The sequence below is a fragment of the Herpailurus yagouaroundi genome, unplaced genomic scaffold (assembly GCF_014898765.1).
Source record: "Herpailurus yagouaroundi ecotype Mexico unplaced genomic scaffold, PumYag 28, whole genome shotgun sequence".
NCBI lineage: Eukaryota > Metazoa > Chordata > Mammalia > Carnivora > Felidae > Herpailurus > Herpailurus yagouaroundi.
Window position 1 is genome coordinate 106,282,829 of NW_024412376.1, and position 23,686 is coordinate 106,306,514.

The 23,686-nt window shown below is 40.8% G+C and overlaps 1 protein-coding gene across 1 annotated transcript in view; it reads right to left on the reverse strand.

Annotated features, from left to right (window-relative positions):
• Nucleotides 1–526: 526 nt before the first annotated feature.
• Nucleotides 527–23,686, reverse strand: part of FAM47E (family with sequence similarity 47 member E) — a 38,369-nt gene continuing 15,209 nt past the window's right edge. Inside the window, 4 exon segments of the mRNA XM_040480884.1 lie at nt 527–934; nt 3,792–3,869; nt 14,167–14,322; nt 20,134–20,316. Coding sequence (XP_040336818.1) covers nt 869–934; nt 3,792–3,869; nt 14,167–14,322; nt 20,134–20,316 — 483 coding nt within the window. The 3' untranslated portion in view covers nt 527–868.

Sequence of the window (23,686 nt, forward strand, 5' to 3'; positions counted from 1 at the left end):
ATTGTTGACTCTATAGGAATTAGTCACATTTTCAATATTATTTTTGTTAGTTTACTTTTTCTGATTTTCCTAACAGGAGCATTAACATTTTTAACAAAAAATAATTTTTGGAAAATTAACTTAAAAATCTATATCATTCTGAGGGGCGCCTGGGTGGTTCAATCGGTTAAGCATCCAACTCTAGATTTTTGCTCAAGTCATAATTTCACAGTTTGTGAGATCAAGCCCCATGCTGGGCTCTGCACTGGCAGTGAAGAGCCTGCTTGGGATTTTCTCCCTCTCCCACTTCCCCTCCTTCATGCATGTGCGTGCTCTCTCTCTCTCAAAATAAATAAATAAACATTTTAAAATTAAAAAATAGAAATATATATCATCTTGAGTCACCATTAAACTTTATGACTTATGACATTTATTATCAAGACTAACGTGTCTTAGTCTTTAGTTGAAAATTAAAGAAAATAATATTCTAAAGAAAGAATAAAGGAGGTGTTCACTCAAAACCAAGGAAAATAATACTATTGGAAAATGCAATAGAGTAATTCTGCTTTTATTATGGTTTTATACATTTTTTACAAATAGCTGATATAACTATGTTATATTGACAATGCCACAAAAATATGAGAAGACTATATGTGAATATTGATCTCACAGTTGATATGATACATAAGATACTGATTAACACAAGCAGAGAGCCATTGTGAAATGTTTGTATTAGGTATGAAATTATGAACGTTGCCAAGTCAAAGTTGTACAACCACGGAACACTCATAAATTGTATTTAAGGTTTAAAAATGAGGTAGAGAAATAGCCAAGTATGTAGTAAATAAAATTGGTCTAATCATCCTCCCAAGATTCTTCTATGCTTGAGTTATTTTATAGACGTCTTATTACACTCACATTAACATTCCTTCCTGATGTACATCTTCTCAAGGAACTTTAAAAAAAAAAAACACAAAAGATGAGTAAACCTTCATTAGATTGGAAAACAAAAATTGTACAGTCCTGCCCACAACCACTACCATACACAAATTCACAATCTCACACTCGGACCTATATCCTTCTGGTACTCAAAATCTCATGTTGGTAATTGGCCACGATAGATGTGGGACTTTGGAAGGTAGTTTCACAGCATCAGAAATACCTAGATCTAATTCCCATTTGTTCTCTACCCGAGTCCAGCCCAGCTCAGCTCAAGCTCAACAAAACCTTGTGCTGCTCATCCCTTCTATTAAAAACCCAGGACCCATCTGTGTAGCAGACAGAATGAAGCCAAGAGTAATGAATAGAGTGGACAATCCAGCAGCAGATGCTGGAATGTGTGTAAAGCACCTGTGTTCACGTAACATATGAATGTGTATGTACAATGTACATAGACCTTATGGGAGTAAAAAGAGAATATTTATGTATATATGACATACATATGTGAAATATATGTATTACATATTTATGAAATAGATATAGTAAAATATATTCCCTCCTCTCTTTTAGTTGAAATTATATTGATAAAATAGATGATATGGGATGTAAGAATAAAGGAAGAAGATATATTCCAGGGTTTTGAATGACAGGGGTTCTCAGAGGTCTCAGCTGTGGTCAGGGGGATCATCTATCTTTAGTTAATGCAGCTAAAAGAGTATAGTCAACTTTGCCCAAAGTTGAACTAAATATTCATCAACAAAATGAATAGAACCAAAAGGGGACAGATCAAAATGAAAAAAAAAAAAGTTCTGAGTTCTGCCACTAAAAATATTATGACAGAACTGAGTTATTATAACAGCAAACAAGGATTACATATATATATATATACATATATATACATATTTACATATATATACATACATATATATACATATATAAGGATTATATATATATATATATATAAACAAGGATTATATATAATCTTTGGCAAGAGGAATATATATGTGTGTGTATACACACACATCACATTTATATATACATCACATAATTATCATATATATATCACATAATTATACTTGTGCTTAAGTGCATTTATATATGTTATAAAATCTATAATATGTGCAATTATGTTATCATATAAAATATTATCAACATATTGTATATTTCACACATGTAAGTATGTAAATGTACATTTATGTGACCCTCACATACAGATTAGGCAGTTATAAGTACATAAATGTATATAAGTATGGTAAATATATCTCACAGGCCTCTTATTGATGCTCAAAGCTAAAGGAGATATTTCATCCAGTTTTTTTTTTAACTTTTATTTATTTTTGAGAGACAGAGAGAGATAGAGCATGAGTGAGAGGGGCAGAGAGAGAGGGAGACACAGAATCTGAAGCAGGCTCCAGGCTCTGAGCTGTCAGCACAGAGCCCAACATGGGGCTCGAACCCACAGACTGTGAGATGAGGACTTGCGCCAAAGTCGGATGCTTCACCGACTGAGCCACCCAGGCACCCCTCATCCCAGTTATGTAATGGAGTCTTTTCACCCTTCTCTCCTCACACTCTGACTTCCCCTCACATTTAACTTTGAAACCAGTCTGCATCTGAGTTTTGTCAATATATTTATTTGCCAGTAAGTATAAGCTATTGTTAGTTCTATCATTCATGGGAAAAAAGAAATCCAGTGTCCCATCTCCCAACCTTCTGACCATCTTGGCTGCACGGCTTCCTAAAGACTCATGGGATGTGCACACAGAGGGCCCTGAATAAACACATGACTTAACAGCTATGACTTTGGCAGCATGACTAGCTGGTTTCTTGCTGTGGTGACAGGGCTGGTCTGGACACAGAACTCTGGGCTCTGAGGCCCTCCTGCTAAAAATGGTCCACTCTGCCAACCTCCCACCCCACCCATGTTGCAACTGGCCTTCCAAAGGTGGCCGCTCCAAGTGGGAGGCAGCTGGGGCTAGCTTTACAAGTTAAGAGAGGAGAAACTAGATGAAGGGTGAGAGAAAGTGGGAAAAATATGAAGATATTGGTGGGCCCCTGGGAAGTGAACTTTTGCCCTAGTCTGTTTCCACACAAGGCTGACCCACACAGGCTAATTCCTATTGTGAATCTCAACTCCATTTTGTCCTGACCCAAGCCATAGCTCTCTGTCCTTAGATGTGGAAGTAAAAGACACTCAAAGACTTCCTAGTGACATCAGAGTGTTTGAGTAACAGAGTTTGCAAGATACATGCCCTGCACATAGACCCCTTCCACTTTGCCCCCATTAAGGCCAAACTCCAGGCAGGCGAGTCGGCAGGAAGACAGCACCTCTGACAGCAGAAACCAAATAGGTAGAATAAAAAAAGCAAAAGCCAAATCCTATCTCTGGGCCTTTGTCTAGGGAAAAGCATGCCCTTCCTTCCAGGAACCTGAGTCCTGGTATGAGAAGTACTAATGACCCTTGAACATTACTACAGGGGTTGGGGGCACCAACCCCCCACTCAGCTGAAACTTCGTGTATAAGCTTTGACTCCCCAAGGACTTTACCAATAGCTTACTGTTGACCAGAAGCCTTACTGATAACATAGACAGTTGATTAACATAGATTTTGTGTATTACATTTATTACAGACTGTCTTCTTACATTAAAGTAAGCTAAAGAAAAAATGTTATTAAGAAACTCATAAGGAAGAGAAAATATGTTTACAGTAACATACTACATTTATCAAAAAAAAAAAAAAAAGTAGACCTGCACAGTTTAAGCCTATGTTGTTCAAGACTCAACCATATTTTGCTTTGGAGAGGGTGCTGACTCTGCCCCATCAACAACCGGGAGCCCCTCAGCAAGCCTTTCTGAAATGACCCTTTACTCACCTTCGGCATCCTGTAGCCCCTGCTTAGAATGAAATCCTTAAAGGCAATTGTTCCATGAAGGTCTGCAAGTAACTCCCCCTAAAAGAGGAATCACATGTAAAAAAAAAAAAAAAAAAAAAAAAAAGTGAGCTGTCAGAAGCCTGATTTCATTCTTGTCCTAATTAAAAGCATTTAGCTCCTTATGAAGTACCTTATTTTAAATCAGTTCCTCCTCATCTGAGAGTGTATGTGTGGATAATGTTCTCAAATCGGCGAATATAAAGGCTTTCAAAAGATGTCCCACTTTCGCTCCTTTCTCTACCATTGTATTAAAGATAAGCAATACAGTTTAGCAATTAAACAATTATTAAGTCAAGATGTCTGGAATCTAACCTTTTTGAGATTAATAAGTATGATACTGTGATTTTTATTTTTATCTTTTTTTAATGTTCATTTATTTATTTTGAGAGAGAGCACGTGGATAAGCAGCAGAGGGGCAGAGAGAGAGAGAGAGAGAGAGAGGGAATCCCACGTGTGGGGCTCCACGTGTGGGGCTCCATCCCACGAACCATGAGATTGTGACCTGAGCTGAAATCAAGAGTTAGACGCTTAACTAACTGAGCCACCCAGGCACAATACTGTGATTTTCTTTTCTTTTTTTTATTATGATTTTTTTAAATTTTTTTTAAATTTACATCCACATTAGTTAGCATATAGTGCAATAATGATTTCAGAAGTAGATTCCAGTGATCCATCCCTTATGTGTAATACCCAATGCTCATCCCAACAAGTGTCTTCTCTAGTGCCCTTTACCCATTTGCCCATCCCCCCACCCACAACCCCTCCAGCAACCCTCAGTTTGTTCTCTGTATTTAAGAGTGTCTTATGTTTTGTGTCTCTCCTTGATTTTGTATTATTTTTACTTCCTTTCCCTTATGTTTACCTGTTTTGTATCTTAAATTCTTCATATGAGTGAAGTCATATATTTGTCTTTCCCTGACTGACTTCGCTTAGCATAATACTCTCAAGTTCTATCCACGTAGTTGCAAATGGCAAGATTTCATTCTTTTTGATTGCTGAGTACTACTCCATTGGACAATATTGTGATTTTTAATAAGAAATATATCTGGTCTTCTTCCCATTCCCAGCATAGAGCTCCTAAAACCATTGCAATTTCCAAGTAATAAGAGACACAAAGATGAAAGGAGAATTTTTTGTTCTTCACAACTAGCCCCTTTTAGTCACAACAGAGTTTATTTTAATGAAGTGATTTTTTGAAAGTCCCTCAATAGCCACAGGATGGGGTCAGGTTGCCAGAGGAAACAACCATGTATTGGAACTTTTGACTCCACCCTGAAACCTCTGGCTGAATTAATCACTGGTGATCAATGATTGAAACAACCATTCCTACTTATGAAAGCCTCCATAAAAACCCAAAAGGATAGGGTTCAGAGAACTTCCAGCCTGGTGAGCATGTGGAGATTTCAGGAGGGTGGTGTGCCTGGCTAGGGCACAGAAGCTCCTCACCCTTTTTCATATACCTCGCTCTGTGCATCTGGCTATTCTTGAGTTATATCCTTTTATAATAAAGCCATAATCTGGTAAATTGTTTTCTTAAGTTTTCGAGCAGATGATAGAACCTGAGGAGGAGGTGTGGGGGAATCCCAGCTGAATGGTCAGAAGCACAGGTGATAATCTCAATTTGTGATTGTGAGGGCAGTGTTGTGAGACTGAGCCCTGAACCTGTGGGGTCTGATGCAAACTCCAAGTAGAGTGTCAGAAATGAGTTAAGTTGGAGGACACCCAGCTGATGTCTGGTGAATCAGAGAATTGTTTGGGGGTGAGGGGGGAAACTGGATACATTTGGTGACCAGAACTGAGAGTAGTAGAGGAAGAAACAGGAGTGTTTTTCCCACAGGAAAAATAGCCACAATTTTTAGATGTTAAAAAAGAACAACAACCCCAACAAGGAGTCACTTCTGTTAAGCCCCACCCAGATTTAACACCTAACCTAACTGCCATTTCAGCCTCTCCCAGGAGTGGGATTTTAAGCCAGTCAGTCTGGGATTTCCTGATGAGCACTAGTGAGGTACTCTGCATAAGGACCCCAGCCCCTCCCTCTAAGGAAGGTGACCTTGCCTAAAACAATCCTTTCTTTTCTTTTGCTAATAACTTCCTTATCCTGCCCTATTTCTGCCTATAGAAGCCTTCCATTTTGTGCAAGTCCTTGGAGCACACTTCTGTCTGTTAGATGGGATGCTGCCCAATTCATGGAACACTGAATAAAGGCAATTAGATCTTCAAATTAACTTGGTTGAATTTTTGTTCTCTGACGGTTTGGTGGCAGCAGGGGGACCAAAGGAGACTTCCAGTGGCTTTGGGGAACAACAAGAAACAGGCATGGTGCCTGAGAACACTTCATTCTCTTGCTGCTTCTGAGGGCCATTGGTCACTTCGTTTCAGTTCTGAGCTCCGCTTCCTGCATCAAGCTGGTGATCTAACTGGCTTTCCACATTTCCCTTCCACTGGAAAGCCCCGCCCTTGGTTCTATCACCAGATCCATGTTGGGAACCGCTTGGTGGCAGCTATAGTTCCCCATTTGTTTGGGATCAGTCCACAGTCCCTATACTTTCAGGTCTGCTGGTTCAATCCTTTTTCTAATCTCCAGATTCCACACAGGGAACTCTAGTGGTTATGGGTCAGAGTTGGACTGGGTCCAACTTCAAAACCAGACTGGGTCTGATTTGGGATTGGACTGGGTCCAATTTCAGCTGCTCTGGGCCTGACTTGGGCTGGATGGGTCCAGTGGGAGGCCTCAGGTATTAAGTATTAAATAAGGGCTAGTTGCTAATAATAATCTCAGAAGCTGAGCAGAAAAGATTGGTGGGGTGGGGTTGAGCATTTAAAGGTTGTTACAGTGCTTGCCACTTTAAGAGGACTTCTGTGATAGGCAATCTGAGTATCAATTTAGCTCCAAGAAACCCGAAGACCTGCTAGCTAAAAGAAATGGGATCCTTTATATCCAGAGATCCACCTCCCCACATGCTTGTCTATTTTAATGTCTGAGAACTATGGTCCCAGAGATTGCAGATATCTAGCAAAATGGCAAAATTTTACTAAAAATAACCTAGAGTAACAATGGCCATTATGGGGAACATTCCAATTAGACAAGATCACTTATTTTGAAAATGCTCTTGAGAGGGGTGCCTGGGTGGGTCAGTTGGTTAAGCATCCAACTCTTGATTTCGGCTCAGGTCATGATCTCACGACCCTGAGATCAAGCCCTGCTGCATCAGGCTCTGTACTTACAGTATGGGGCCTGCTTGGGATTTTCTCTCTCCCTCTCCTTCTGCCCCTCCCCCATTCATGCTCTCCCTCCCTCCCTCTCTCTCTCTCAAAATAAATAAACATTTTTTAAAAAGGGAAAAAAGCACTTGAGGGCAAGAGGGTCCAAGTTGAACACACAGAATGGGATGCTTACTTTAGTTGGTATGCAGACGTCTCCACAACGTTTGAAGATTCCAAAATAGCCTCATTGAAAGACTTGGTTACAAAAAGCCAGTGAAAAATTAAAGACACTAGAGGTACAGGAAACAAAAGACCACAGGACTGATGTAACTCCTACTGCTCCCCCATCCTTTTTCACCTGACAACTCATGTTTTATTAATCCTCTGTCTGAACATCCTTTCCACTCTTAAGAGACTATTGGACAGTTACCAGTTACCTTTTAAAATAAAACTACCTGGGGGGGGGGGGCTGAGTGGCTCAGTCAGTTAAGGGACCAACTCTTGATCTTGGCTCAGGTCATGAGCCCCACATCGGGCTCCACAATGACAGCTTAGAGCCTGCTTGGGATTCTCTCTCTCCCTCTCTCTCTCTGCCCCTCTCCTGCACATTCTCTCTGGCTCTCTGGCTCTCTCTAAGTAAATAATACACTTTAAAAAATAAATAAAATAAAAATAAAATAAAACTACCAAGGTTGCAAACGAATTTCTCAGTTATCTTTTATCTCTTGGTCAACGACTGAACATTTAATGGCTGTAATTAAAGAAATTCCTAAATCTAGGGAGGAAGCCTGAAAGTTTTTTAAAGAATCTGAGTCCTTATCAGTGCCTATGACACCAAGATGCCAGGTCTTTATCAGCATGTAAACATGTGAAGCCCAAAAATGGATGCAGTCAGCAAGACAGCAAAACCCCATGGATGATATTCAAGCTCTTTGGTCTTCAACATCTCAGGGACTAGAAAAAGCTCACAAAATAGCAGCTGAGCTGTTACACATTCCTAGGTATAACTAAGCCTCTCCCTAAATCACCTCAATAACCATTAAAGCCTGAAGCGTCAAACCCATAAAAGACCTAATTGCTCAGGGTTAATCATTCCCTGTACCAGTTCCTGCAACAGCTACCCAGTCTTGCCAGTCTAGAAACCTAATGGACTGGGATGTTGATTTTTTTCCAGGATTTGAGACCTATTAATAAGACATTTATTCCCCATCTCCCAGTCATTCCAAACCTGAACACCCCTTCGTCACAAGTTCTACCAGACTCAAAATGGTCCACTACCGTGGACCTCTGTTTAGCCTTTTTCAACATCCTTGGAGACCCCAGTAGCCAGTATCTATTTGCCTTACTTGGAACTATCAACACTATACCTGGACAATCATGCCTCAAGAGTTCATTGAGGCTCTTTCTCACCTCTCTAGAGCACTTCACCCAGGGTTAAGCACACTCCAGTTCCAAGGGAAATCAACCCTTTTACAATATATAGAAGACCTCTTGCTATGCTCAGCTACTAAAGAGGAATCCGTAAAAGATTCCATTTATTTGCTACAGCAGTTAGCTGAAAAGAGACACAAAGTCTCTAAGAAAAAATTATAATTATCTCTAGACATTGTTCATTACCTGGGTCATTATCTAAGCCCTGGAGGAATCCAGCTGTCTCCCAAAAGAATTAAGTTAATCCAGGAATTTCTGTCAACTAGGTGACAGATTTGTGGATTACTAGGCTTGGCTTGCTACTGCAGCCTATGGACTCCTAAACTTTCTCTATTAGCTATCCAACTCTAGGAACTGACTAAAATTTCAGTCCCTGAACACTTTCCTTGGGAAGACAAACAGGAACAGACTTTTAGAAGACTAAAGCAAGAGCCTTAAGAACTGCCTGCCTTGGGGCCACCTAACTATCCAAAACCTTTCACCTTATTTGTGCAGGAAAGGGATAATCAAGCCCTGGGAATGCTCACACAAGAGCATGGTAATAAATGTAGACCTATTGTCTCGTACAGTACACAACCTGATTGAATTGCTCATGCCTATGTAGCCATCTTAAGGCTACAGTCACAGTTGCAAAGCAAATATAACCCTCATCAGATCTGACCCTAGGAAATGTTTCCTTGCAAACTTCACCCACTGTCCAAAGTCTTCTTAACTCAGAATTGACAACATTTCTTGCAAGTAGACTAACTTCCTATGAGATCCTTCTGCTTTCACCAATCTGTGTCTTAAACTTTGCAACACCTTTAGGGTGCCTGGGTGACTCAGTTGGTTAAGCATCCAACTCTTGATTTTGGCTCAGATAGTGATCTCGCAGTTCATGGGATCAAGCTCCATGTCAGGCTCTGTGCTATCAACACAGAGCTTGGGATTATCCCTTTTTCTCTTCCCCTTCCCCACTTGCACTCTCTTTCTCTCTCTCTCAATATAAATAAATAAACTTAAAAAAAAAACTATTAAACTTTGCAACACCATTAATCCTGCTATGTTACTACCTCTGTTTGAAGGAGGCGAATCCATGACTACAGGGTACTAATGTCCCATTTTGTGATACCATGTCCTTATGGATGAGATACTCCTTTACTCCTGATCTAACCTTTGTGATGGGTCATACTGTAGAAAGGAAAAAAATGGATTTCTAGGCTGGCTGTGCTGTTACTACCGAACATGACCTACTCGAAAGAGGAAATATTTCATAAGCTACATCCATGCAACAAGCAGAGCTCCACACCCTTTCCAGAGCATGCCAATTATCAGAAGGACAAACTTAAAATACTAATAGCCAGTATGCCTTGGGGGTCATCCATGAGTCAGGGATATTACAGAGAAAAAGGGGCTTTCTTATGTCCTCTGGGACTCAGTCCAAAATGGACAAGTAAATGATCTTCTTACTGCTATCCTCTCACCTCCTGAAACTGCTGTCATCAAAATTGAGGCTCATACTGAAAGATTGAACCTGAGTGTCAGGCAAATGCCCCAGCTGACTTTCATGCAAAGGCAACAGCAAAAAAGTCTATAAAGATTGTGGCACATATGGATGAAATCCATTCTGCTTCTGCAAAAAAAAAAACCAAAACAAAAACAAAAACAAAAAAACAAAAAAACAAAAACAACCCCTCATTGCCAGATTTTTCCATCCTAATGGCCTTGTAACATGGCAATAGTCTGCTCCGGAGTCAGAAATTAAGATGGGTAAGCAAGGGCTGTAAATTAAATGAACAGTTGGGGCCATGGGAAACCCAAGACAGCTGCTTGGCTCTTCCTGGATCCCTGACAAACCCCACTTTTTGGTTTTTGCATTACTAAACCCACCACTGGGCATTTAAGATGAACTCAAATTATGAACTGACATTGGGGGAGAGACTTCTATAAAATTGCAAAAAGAGTCTGCAGCAATCTGACCTGCCAAGTCCATAATCCTAGAAAAACTATTTTTGTCTTCAAAGACCTCAGACCTCCTCCCTCTGGACCCTTTGAACAGCTGCAGCTGGACTTCATTAAACTGCCACTTCATGTGGGTTTCAGTATGTTCTTGTCACTGCACTTGTGTGTTGTAGATTCCTTGAAGCCTTCCCCTGCTGCAAGGGTGATGCCCTCACAGTACAAAGACACTGTCAGAGAATTTGTTTCCCATTGGGGGATAGCTTCCACAATCTCCAGTGATCAAGTACCCATTGCCAAGTACCCATTTGACTTGACATATCATATGAGGCTTAATGAAAACCTTGCCAACTTTTTGGAATTATCATTGTCTTTATCACCCTGACTCATCAGGCAAGGCTGGGAGAACTAATGGGATCCCCAAACTTAAAATTTCTAAACTTGCTGAAATAACTGGGCTCCCCTGGCTGACGGTATTGCCTTTGGTCTTCCTGACTGTTTGCAGCACCCCCTTTGGGAAACATAAACTCACTCCTCAGGATCTGGTCACTAGCAGACCAATGTCTTATACAACCTTCGGCTGATCCCTTGTTGTCTCATGCTAGTATGACCAGCTACTGTCTTTACTGTCTGATGCTTAAGCCTATCATCAACAGATTAAAGAAGACTTCCCTGATCCCAATTCAAGGGATCCTGTTGGTCAGTCTAGGGCCTGGTGATTGGGTACTCTAGAAGCATAATCAGAGGAAGACAACCCTTGAGCCCCATTAGAAGGGATCTTACCAAGTACTCCAGACCACTGACACTACTACAAAACTAGAGGGAATTGAGCCCTGGACACACATCTCACAGCTAAAGAAACCTCCACTTGAAATCTGGTCCTGTACAGATGCTGGAGACCTTCAAATCACATTGATGAGGAAGAGAAGTATCTGGCACCAAAGTAGACTGCTTCTACCCAAAACACTAGGTAGTCAACATTTCATAATTTGACTAAACATGAAACCCCTTCTTCTTCTATTTCTTTTCATTACTCTAACATTGGCCAGGAAAGATAATTCTATCATCTGTCTCTCCCAGTCCATTGTTAAGGGAGGCAAACTTTCAGATTTGTCAAACTGGATTTGTCATCATGCAAGAGACAAGAGACCCACTGGTCCTCCCTGTGACTCATTTCTCTTATATTCCCAATGTCACCACAAACTACAGTCGACCCCTGCTCAGAAGTAGACACATTTACCTACGTGAATCTTCATACATTTGCACCCCCACATTCCCATGATTATCAAGATCAGATCTGCCCCCACTCACCAAGAGATCTCAGCAGCAGCATCCATCTTTGTAAGGCACTTAGGATGACTTTTTATTTCAGGCTAGGTGATTCTCTTCCCATATGCACTAAAAACCTGACTGACCTCTGGTTTAGGAACAAATACAAATCAGACTATGACCAGAGACTTCTCCTTAACTCTTGGGGACATTGCAGATTCCATTGCTAAGACACGAGCTGCCCAGGAAAGATCCATAGACTCTCTGGCCAAAGCCGTTCTTGATAACAGGATTAGCTTTTAGCTGAGCCAGGAGGTTTCTGTGCTGTGGCCAACACCACATGCTGTACCTGGATTAACACTTCTTGGGAAGCTGAAACTCAGTTACATAACATCACCGAGCAAGCCACTTGGCTTCAAAGGGTGACTCTTACTGCTGGGTCGTTCTCCGTTTTCCGATTAGTTGGGTCTCAGGAACCATGGCTCCAAAGAGCACTCCAAACAGTGGGAATTAGCCTGCTTAGAATTTTCATAACAATCCCCCTGGTGTGTTCCAGTCTCTCAAAAACTCGAAATGCATGTTTATAGCTGCTAATCACCAAGCAAATGATCTCCTTAAGGCTGGAACATCAAAAAAGGGACAAAGAGAATGACTGGCTAAAAAATTGTGAGCCTGGAGTCATGACCTGTAAATGCCACAGAGATTCATGAAAAAAACAGGATCCACAAAAGCTTTGAGAACTACAGAGCACTAGCTGAGATTGGCACTAATACCTTATATTTTGATCACACCTCTCAGTTTGGCTGACAGTTTCATGAAAAGGAAGGGCATTGTTAAAAAGAAACAAATGGAGGGGTGTCTTGGTGGCTCAAACGTCCCACTCTTGATCTTGGCTCAGGTCACGATCTCACCATTTGTGAGACTGAGCCCTGCTTTGGGCTCTGCACTGACAGAGTGTGGGATTCTCTCTCTCCCTCTCTCCCTGCCCCTCCCTTCCCTGCTCACTTGTGCTCTCTCTCTCTCTCTCCCTCTCAAAATAAATAAATAAACTTAAAAAGAAAAAGAAGCAAACGGAGTCACTTACGTTAAGTGCCACCAAGATTTAATACCTAATCTAATTGCAGTTTCAGCCTCCCCCAGGAGCGGAATTTTAAACCCATTAGTCTGGGATTTCCAGATCAGCACTAGTGATGTACTCTGCATAGGACCCCGTGCTTCCACCTTAGAAAGGAGACCTTGCCGGAACAATCTTTTCTTTTGCTGATAATTTCCTTGACCCAGCCCATTTCTGCCTATAAAAGCCTTCCATTTTATACAGCTCTTTGGAGCACCCTTCTATTTGTTAGGTAGGATGCTGCCCAATTCACGAGTCATTGACTAGAGCCAATCACACCTGTAAATTCACTTGGTTGACTTAAACTTCAAAGGGCATGATAATCCAAAAAGATTTGATGCAGTCCCAACATCTTTGGGGCATTCACATATCTTTTTGGTTTTACCTTTCATTTATTTGAATTTGAAAATTGGATGGATAAGTTTATGTTATTGTAATTCAGTTCTTTAAAACCATTTCACCTTCCAAATGAACTCTGTCAAGAACATCCCAAAGTCATGTGTTCCCAGCAAGATAGCCAAGTCCTCATAGTGACTGTCCCCTCCCAACATCCTGTCACTCCTGTGTCTTGTGAATTGGGATGCTATAGTCAAGTGGCACCAACTAAAGTTAACAGGGAAATTCAATCTTCAGGAAGTACAAAAGTGTGATTTATAAAAATCATTAGAGAACAATCCCATTGTTTTGACTCCTCCCTATGTCTAAGCTGCCTGGTAAACAATCTTTTACTGTAATATATAACTGAATTTCCAAAATTTAAACATCACTTCTTTTTCATGAACTGACTGTCACCGTTGTGGCAAACATCTTTACTCGGGTTCACCATCAAAATGGAATAATTTTGCAAAATTCCTTACACCTTTAAGAATTAGTCTTTAAGAATATATTTCTAAAAAAGAGAACTTATAGACACCTTAAAACAAAAGTTTTGCATCTATTTTTGAACTCTTTAACAGGCACCCATTGCTGACAAAAAAACCAGCTTCACATGTATTTACTCAAAGAGAACCCATGATGTTATATCCACTCTGAGTACTGGGGTGGTCCTACCAGGTCACACCCCCCTTTGAACAGCCAATTTATCCATAGAATCCATTGTTCCAAGAATTCTAGGAATATGATGAATGGTTGCCCCATCTTTTCAGACATTGTGTCTACCATAAAGCCAGGAGATTTCAAGTCTTACTTACTACACATACAATGTGTATATGTGTAACCTCATAGAATGGCTTGGCTTTCTCATTGCCGAGTTCAATACACAAGCAGTAAGACCTTCTGGAACCTCTGTTCCACCCAGAACTCTAACTTCACCATGAGATGGCAATCGGATGATCAAATCTCAGCACATACACATACCCGTTCCTGCAGCTCCTTTTTAAAATTCTCATCTTGAGCTTTACATGAGACCTTAGGGTCAACCAAAGGTTCGTCTGCTCTTTGCTTTTTCCACAACTTGGTGTTCAGGTACCAGGCTCCATACTTCATCTTCACATACTTTGGTTTATAAGAATTCTACAGAAAATAACATAATTCCCAATTTCATTAGGTTTTTTTTATGTTTGTCACTTCAGTAAGTCTAGGATTTAGCTTATGAAAGCAGTAGGATTTTTTTAAGTTTATTTCGTTTGAGAGAGAAAGAGCGGGGGTGGGGGGGGTGGAGGCAAAAAGAGGGAGAGAGAGAATCCCAAGCAGGCTCCTTGCTGTCAGCACAAAGCCTGACATGGGGCTCGATCTCATAAATCATGAGATCATGACCTGAGCAGAAATTGAGAATCAGACGCTTCATGGACTGAGCCACTCAGGTGCCCTGAAAGCAGTAGCATTTATATTTAGCTTATGATTGATCCTTGCCAAAGTATTTTATGAAGTTTCTGTATGCTTTGACTTACAAAGGTATCATGAAAGTTTCATAATTGAGAAAATAATGTAATGGTTAAGCATGGCCTTTGCATTTAGACAAAGCGGGGTTTAAATCCAGCCTCCCCTACTTAGTAGCTATGAGTCCGTGGGCAAATTAGTTAATTCTTCATCTGCAGAATGGAAACAATAGTATCCATCCATAGGGTTGTAGGAAACATTAAAGGAGGAAGGTATGTAAAGCAGCTAGAAATCATATAAAAATCACATATTTCACTGAAGGGGTAATGACCTTAAACAATACTTAGTCAACCAAAATAATGAGTTATAGACTTACTATGAGCCCAGCACTGTGCTTAACCTTATAAATGCTATACTACTTTTCATCAAAATGCTATCCAACAACAGCAACAACAATAACAAAATTGCCATCTAACACCAATCTCTTGCCTCTGATTGGAAGAGAGAAAGAGGAGGGAGAATAGATGTCATTCCTTTCTTTCTCCCGTTCCTCAGTAGTGCAGGAAGGATGTAAAGAGATCTGTTGGAACATAGCCTGACAGTGTAGATGTAATGCCCACAATGTCTCATAACAAAAAGGGGTCTAACTCGAGCAAGGCAAATATGAAACCACCAAGATTCTGCTCCTCTCTATTCTCACTCACATTTAAACCTGAGGCAGAGGGGCGCCTGGGTGGCTCAGTCGGTTAAGCATCCAACTTCAGCTCAGGTCATGATCTCGCGGTCTGTGAGTTCAAGCCCCGCGTTGGGCTCCGTACTGACAGCTCAGAGCCTGGAGCCTGCTTCGGATTCTGTGTCTCCCTCTCTGCCCCTCCTCCGCTCATACTCTGCCTCTCTTTCTCTCTCTCAAAAATAAATAAACATTTTTTAAAAATGTAAAAAACCTGAGGCACAACGTGTGGGTCATTCTAGAGTCAGGTCAGATTGTCTTTCTGAAGCAGAGAGGACAGGACAGTGCAGAGGGAGGGGAAATCCCTTCTCAGAGCTGGATTCAGAACTTTGATCCCTCTGTTTCAAGCATACTGTTGAAAAATTGCAACCACCTCACAACACTCCTTGTCTCCCTTCCCTGTGTCATTTCTCTTTCACAGTACAGATCATCATTTCATATGCTATATATTCTTCTCATTGCTTGTCTCACCTCTCATCTTTTAAAATGTAAGCCTCAGAGATTGTTCCCAGATACAACCCCCTGGGCATCTAGAGCAAAACTTATGACATAATAGGTGCTCAACAAATATTTGTGTTTTTTTTTTAAATTTTTTAATGTTTATTTATTTTTTGAGAGACAGAGACAGAGCATGAGCTGGGGAGGAGACAGAGATGGGGGGAGGGGGGAGCGGAGAGTCACAGATTCTGAAGCAGGCTCCAGGCTCCGAGCTGTCAGCACAGAGCCTGACCCAGGGCTTGAATTCATGAACCATTAGATCATGACCTTAGCTAAAGTCAGACGCCTGACTGAGCCACCCAGGCACCCCATTATTTGTTGAATGAAAATTGGGTTGCTCAAGTTTGGCATCATTGACACTTTGAGCTGGATAGTCCTTTGTTGGGGGGTTGGGGAGGGGGCTGTCCTGTGCACTGTAGGAACTTTAGCAGCCTCTCTGATCTCTCCTCACTAGATGCCAGTAGCACTGCCTCCCCCAAATTGTGACAATGAAAAATATCATCTGCAGACATGGCCAAATAACCCCAGGTGGGAAGGGGGGCAAAATCACCCTCAATTGAGAATCACTGAATAAACGGAAAGCAGGAAGGAGAGAGAAGAAAAAAATTAAAAGGAGGGGATGAAATCTATAGCACAGATCTGAGTTCTGAAATACGTTATGCTGTTGGGTGACTGGTAATCATTCAAGACTCAGCACAAACGTGATTTCTTCTGGGAGGCTTTACCTGAATCCCCCCCTCAGCCCGTGCTTGGTGGAATTGATTACTTCTTCCCATGTCTTCTATGAACCTTGACCGCATGCCATGACAGTTCATCATTTGCCTGTTGACCCAACTAAGCTGTAAGCTCCTTAAGTGCAGGAAACAGGCCTTCGTGTCACCTTCGTTTGTCCCCAGCACTTCTCGGCACACGGCAGTGGATACCCAGAAATGTTTGTTGAAGGATTGTACAGACAAATGGGTGGATTAACATCCGGGGCAAAGGGAGACGTGGAATAGAGGCACAGACTGCTGTGAGAGATCAGAAGTAAGAATAAAGTAATGTCAACCTGAAAAATCTCCATAGAAAAGCTGGCATATGACCTGTGTCTAAAGGAAGATATAAGAAGGTGGACGTGAAAGAGGGGCACTTCAGACAGAATACTGTGAGCAAAAGTAAGGTAGTGGGAAAGCTCGGGGTTTTAAAGACCAAAGAGGAGTGTAACAGGCCTGAGAGTATGTGGGGTAGAAAAAAAAAACAAAAACAAAAACATGGGGATTTCCACTTCTGAGAGGGACCAGATTTACCCCTCCACGTGCAACTACCAGAAAACAGGAATAAATATAAATATGAATATCAATGTAAAAGCTTATAAGACACTAGACATCAAAGAGCAAGGACAGGGATCCCTGAAGACAAGAAACAAACAAGGTAAGTCCCACAATTGTCCCAGCTCACTGTGTTGAGCGACTTTCCAGGCCACCGCACAGACAGACGCTCGGAGTTGAGGAGACAGAATTGAGAGTCCAGACCAAGGAGGTTACATTTTGCAGCAGAGGAAAGAATGTGAGAACTGCATAGAGAGGGAACTCCAGACATTTGTAGAGGGTCTCCCTCAGCACATGTAGGGGAGGAAACGACCTGAGCACAGGGACAGAACCAACCAAAAGGATTAGAAGAAACAGTGCCCGACATGTACACAGAGCCAGGGACCATTCCCTGGCCTATTCCCTTCTGAGAAACCTAAAGATTCACAGGACACTGGGTAGAAGAGACTGAAGGGTCTTCCCGCAGTTGTAGAGAATTAGCTACAGACTGAACACCATTTCAACCCTTCCTAACAAATTTTAAAAGCCAAGACCCCAAAGGATCAAACTTTTCCAAATAACTTTAACTACATCCCAGAGCAAAACTCAAGTTTATAATAAAAATACCCTGCCCAAATAAGGTAAAATCCACAATGTCTGGCATATACTAAAAAATCACCAGGCATACAGAGAGGCAAGAAAACATGATCCACAACGAAGAGATAAATCAATTCATGGCAACTCACATAGAACTGATGCAGATGTTAGAAGTGGCAAACAAGATCAAAAACAGTTATTATAACTGCATTCCACATGTGTAAGATTAAGGAGAGACGTGGAAATGGTTTTTTAAACACTCAAGTCAAATTTCTTGAAATGAAAATTATAACGTATGAGATGAAAAACACACTAGACAGGATCAGCGGCTGATTAGACATTGCAGAAAGAACAGATTAGAACGTTTAAAGACAGCAGTAGCAACAGAGAAAAAGAAGAATCAAAACTGAACAGAAAAAGAAAAGCTTCACAGAGCAGCTGAGTTGGGAGACCACTCCATGCAGCCTAATTACACATAATTGGAGTCTTTGGAGGGGGCAGGGGAGGGGCTGAGACAAAAAAATGTTTGAAGGAATAATGGTCAAGATGTCTCCAAATTTGATGAAAACTATAAACCCATGGATCAAAGAGGTCAACAAACCCCAAGCACAAGAAATATATACCAAGGTGTATATAATAATCACATCACCCACCACCAGTGACAAAGAGAACATCTTTAAAGTCTCCACAGAAGAACACACATCCAGAAAGACAGACAAGGAAGGCATCAGGTTTCTCACCAGAAACAATACAACCAAGACAAAAAATAAAAATAAAGTACCAAAAAAACAAAAATAAAAAACTGTGAGCCGAGCATTCTATACCCACAAAAACATCTTTCAGAAGGAAGGCAGAATAAGGATATTTTCAGACATGCAAAAGCTGAAGGGTTCAATCACCAGCAGATCGACACTAGAAGCAGTGTTAAAGGAGGCCTTCCAGGCGGAAGGAAAGTGATACCATATGGAAACATATTTGAACTTTTACATAGTGACCCTCTGCCTGCCAGTCAAAAGTTCAATTTTGGCAATAACCACCACGGTTTATAGAGCCGTGGTTGTGCAACTATTGTACATACAGGGAATTGAGCAATTTGATTCAGCACAGATTCAGGACAAGCTGTGGTTCAGACCTCAGGTGTGATGGACATGATTTGCCTGTCCAGCATCACTTTGCATTTTACCTTTTAGAAAGATGAGGTTGGGGTGGGGGTGGGGTGCCTGGGTGGCGCAGTTGGTTAAGTGTCCAGCTCTTGGTTCTGGCTCAGGTCATGATCTCATGGTTCATGAGTTCAAGCCCCTCATCTGACTCCACACTGTCAGTGCTTAGGACTGCTTAGGATTCTCTCTCTCTCTCTCTCTCTCTCTCTCTGCTCCTCTCCTGTTTGTGCTCATGCTCTCTCTCTCTCTCTCCCTTTCTCTCTCTCTCTCTCTCTCAAAAAAAAAAAATAGAAAGATGAGGGGGAAATGGGAAATTTAAAGTGCTATTAGTGCTGGAATGCATAGTTTTCATAAACCTTATACAACAGAACCAAGGATGGAAAACATCACCTTTGTAAAAACAGGTCAGCTGACTGTATTCAACTATAAAGGACAACGTTAATATGTTTATACATTAGAAATACAGCATCAAAGATTACATGTAAAAGACAGAGGGAAATTGGAGATAATATATTCTTTTTCATTCAGAGAAAGGAGCTTCTCCACTCGCACCACCACCCCACCACCACTTAGCTACTTAAATCTGTCATTGCACTGATACAATTTGATACATATGTATATGCATTTGCAGCTGTACATTGTGTAGAAAACTAGAAAAGAACTTAAGAGTCCATACTTCTTCCCTTAGGAACACAGAATGTTTTTTCTCCTCTGTTTCCTTCTATCTTCACCGGCAAGAGGTGTTGAAGAACTGAGCCATTTGCTAACAATCAGGCAAACATGTGGTCAAGAGTAATGGTTTGTGGTCATTAAGACTCTCCCCAAAATTCAAGAATTCTTTACACAGAATAAACAACTTTCATGATCATTAATGGCAGCATTCAACTCTTGGATTAGTAAACATTCATATATATTCCCATCAACTGTTAGGATTTCAACATATAAAACACAACAAGAGAGAGGATGTCAACCTATAAACACATAGAAATAACAATGATTATTCAGTTATTAACAATAATGCTGAATGGCATGCCTTGTTTGTATAAATGGCTTTATTATATATATTAAATATTCATTGATTTAACAAATATTTATTAAACACCAAAAAAAAAAAATTCAAGAATCCTACTCAAAAAAGCCAATGCCCTGCTGAAGTACCAGAAATCAAGAACATTTGAGGTTTTAATTCAACTGAGTTTTCTTGATTTTTAGACTTCTCCTCATTGGCAATTACCTGCAGTTTCCGGTGTTTCTGCTCATAGTCTAGTTTCTGGAAAAATCGTGGCTCCCGCAGGTTCTTTACCTCCAGGGGAACCTGGTTGAGTCTCATTGTGTGGAGCACATCATGGCTTGGTTTGCTCCAGTAGTCAATGTCAAACTGTTTCAGGATGAACTCTTCATCAATGTTTGAACTTCCCTGGAAGAATACCACATTGCATGAATCAAGGACAAATGGTGAAATTCTTCTTTAATCTAAGGGAGGCACTTGACTATGGCTAGAGAGGAGGTAGCTTGAAAGAGAGGTAGAAAATGCTCAGTCAGCATTTACCAGAGACAAGACCTTCTGGGGCTCCGGAAGGCTTTGTCAGTGCATTAAGAGACAACTTAGGGGGCACCTGGGTGGCTTGGTCGGTTAAGCGTCCGACTTCAGCTCAGGTCATGATCTCACGGTCTGTTAGTTCGAGCCCCGCGTTGGGCTCTGTGCTGACAGCTCAGAGCCTGCAGCCTGTTTCGGATTCTGTGTCTCCCTCTCTCTCTGCCCCTCCCCTGTTCATGCTCTGTCTCTCTCTGTCTCAAAAATAAATAAATGTTTAAAAAAAATTTTTTTAAATAAATAAAAAAAAGAGACAACTAGCACCAGCCAGCATGAGTCCCTGAGCTGAGAAAAATTCAGTCGATTTAATCATAAGCAGACTTCTGAGTGCATAAAGAAGATGTGATACACACACACACACACACACACATACACACACACACACACTGAAATAGTACTCAGCCATAAAAAAGAATGAGATCTTGCCATTGGTGACAACATCAACGGATCCAGAAGGTATTGTGCAAAATGAATTGAGACAGAGAAAGACATATGATTTCACCTATGTGTGGAATCTAAAAAGCAACACAAATGAACAAACAAATGAGAAAACAGAAAGTGACCCATAAATAGAGGACAAATTGGTGGTCGTCAGAGGGAGGGTGTGGGGGAATAGGCGAAATGGGTGAAGGGGACTGGGAAGTACAGCTTTCTAGTTATGGAAGGAATAAGTCATGGGGATAAAAGGTACAATATAGGAATATAATCAGTAGTATTGTAATAGCATTTTATGGTGACAGATGGTAACTACACTTGTGATGAACATAGCCAAATGTATAGAACTGGCAAATCACTATGTTGTACACCTGAAACTGAAATCAGATAAATGGATTCAGATAGAGGAGAGCAGCCATGAGACAGAGAGAACGCCTAACAACGTTTTAGCACCTAGATCCAGCTATACCTGAAACTCCCTGGATGGTTCCCTTTCTACCTTAATCCAGTCTGAACTATATTTCAGTCACCTGCCAATGAAATAGTCCTAAATAATACACTGACTAAAACTGATTAATGTTCTAAAAAAGGGAAGGAAGATTGCAAATCCTAGAAGGTCTTAAATCCAGTAAAAACCTAAGGAATCTGTATCTACAGGGACTCAGAAACACAACCCAATAAGTAGGTTCTTAGAAGGAGGGAAAGAAAAGACTTTAATAACTAAGTCAAAAATCCATTTATGTCAGTAATACCTTTTGTGAAGGTTGTAGTTAAGCATAACTGCCCAAGTACTTAAATATAACTGAGAAAAACGAGTTGAAGAAGGAGTGAAGGACAGAAAGAAAGAAAGACATTGAAATAGAAAATAAAGATATGAAACAACAGAGTAGGGGAAATGAATAGTTATTAGCCAAAGTATACAAACTTTCAGTTATAAGATGAGTAGTTCTGGGAATCTAAGTTACAGCGTGGTGACTATAATGAACAATATTGTATTTACGCTTGAAAGTTACCAAGAGAGTAGATCTTAAATGTTCTCACTGCACTCAAAAAAAGGTAATTATATGAGGTGATGGATGTGTTAACTAACCCTATTGTGGCAATCATTTTGCAATATGTGTGTGTGTGTGTGTGTGTGTGTGTGTGTGTGTAAAATTATCACATTGTACACCTTAAACTTACATAATGTTATATGTCAGTTATATCTCAATAAAGATGGCAAAGAAAGAGAGCCACTAAAAAGAAAGAAAGAAACAACAGCAATGTGGCATATAAACAATAAACATTTGAATAGGCTGCAAGTTTGCAAACTTTCCAGAAACATCATCTACAGGACACATTTCTATTATAAATGGTGACAGAGTCATAAAGATTCCTTTATGACTTTGATTATTTATCATATGTGAACACTGTTTTTTAGTAATAGTAACTCCGAGCTTGACTTTAATGTTTATTTTTGAGAGACAGACAGCAAGCGACAGATGGGCAGAGAGAGACGGAACACAGAATCTGAAGCAGGTTCCAGGCTCTGAGCTGTCAGCACAGAGCCCGACGCGGGGCTCAAACTCACGAATCGTGAGATCATGATCTGAGCCGAAGTCAGACACTTAACTAACTGAGCCACCCAGACGTCCCATGAGCTTGACTTTAAAAAGTAGGCTGTAAGCAGGTGCCTGGGTGTCTCAGGCTGTTAAGCATCAGACTCATGATTTTGGCTCAGTCATGATCTCATGGGTTGGTGAGTTCAAGCCCTGCATCGGGCTCCATGCTGACAGTGTAGAGCCTGCTTGGGATTCTCTCTCCTTCTCTTTCTGCACCTCCCAGACTCAAGCGCTCTCACTCTCTCTCTCTCTCTCTCTCTCTCTCTCTCTCCTCTCAAAATAAATAATTAAACTTAAAAAATAACAGTAGGTTGAGAGGCGCCTGGGTGGCTCAGTCGGTTGAGCATCCGACTTCGGCTCAAGTCATGATCTCACAGTCCGTGAGTTGAGCCCTGTGTCGGGCTCTGTGCTGACAGCTCGGAGCCTGGAGCCTGCTTCGGATTCTGTGTCTCCCTCCCTCTGACCCTCCCCCGTTCATGCTCTGTTTCTCTCCGTCTCAAAAATAAACATTAAAAAATTAAAAAAAAAATAAAAGTAGGTTGTAAATCCTACTACTAACTTACAAAAGAAGTAGCCCAGTTGCAGAAGTCACTAACTCCTTTGCGTACATTTTCATGAAGAAGAGGACCATCTTGGTGTAGCAAATCTGTTTCACTTGGCTTCTTTTCTTTAAAAAGCCATTGACCTGGATGCGACCCAGGAGTCTTCTTGGGACTAAGGACAGTGAGATCACCAAAGAATCGCAACATGAGACACCATGAATCCAAATAGATTTCAAACACTATCTTGAGGGAAGAAGGTGATAATGCAAGCATTTCAAACAGTCTCTCACAAGCTCACTAGGTCTACGTTAATTTTCCAAAAACCACATCCTCATTATCAGTATCATAAGGGCAAATATATCATGATTAGTTATAATAATTAAAATGTATGCGGCATTTTACCATTATAAGTTGATTTTTTGAAACTATGAGTGCCATTTATTAAGACATGTGCCAGGTAAAAGCCCAAATTACTGTGCTGGGAGACAGCCAAAGCCAGGAGATATCCTTGACTTCTCTCTCTCTTGTCCCTAAAATCCAGCCCCTTAATAAATCTTGTAGGTTTGTTTTTTTGTTTTTTTTTTTTTTTTTAATTTTTTTTTCAACGTTTTATTT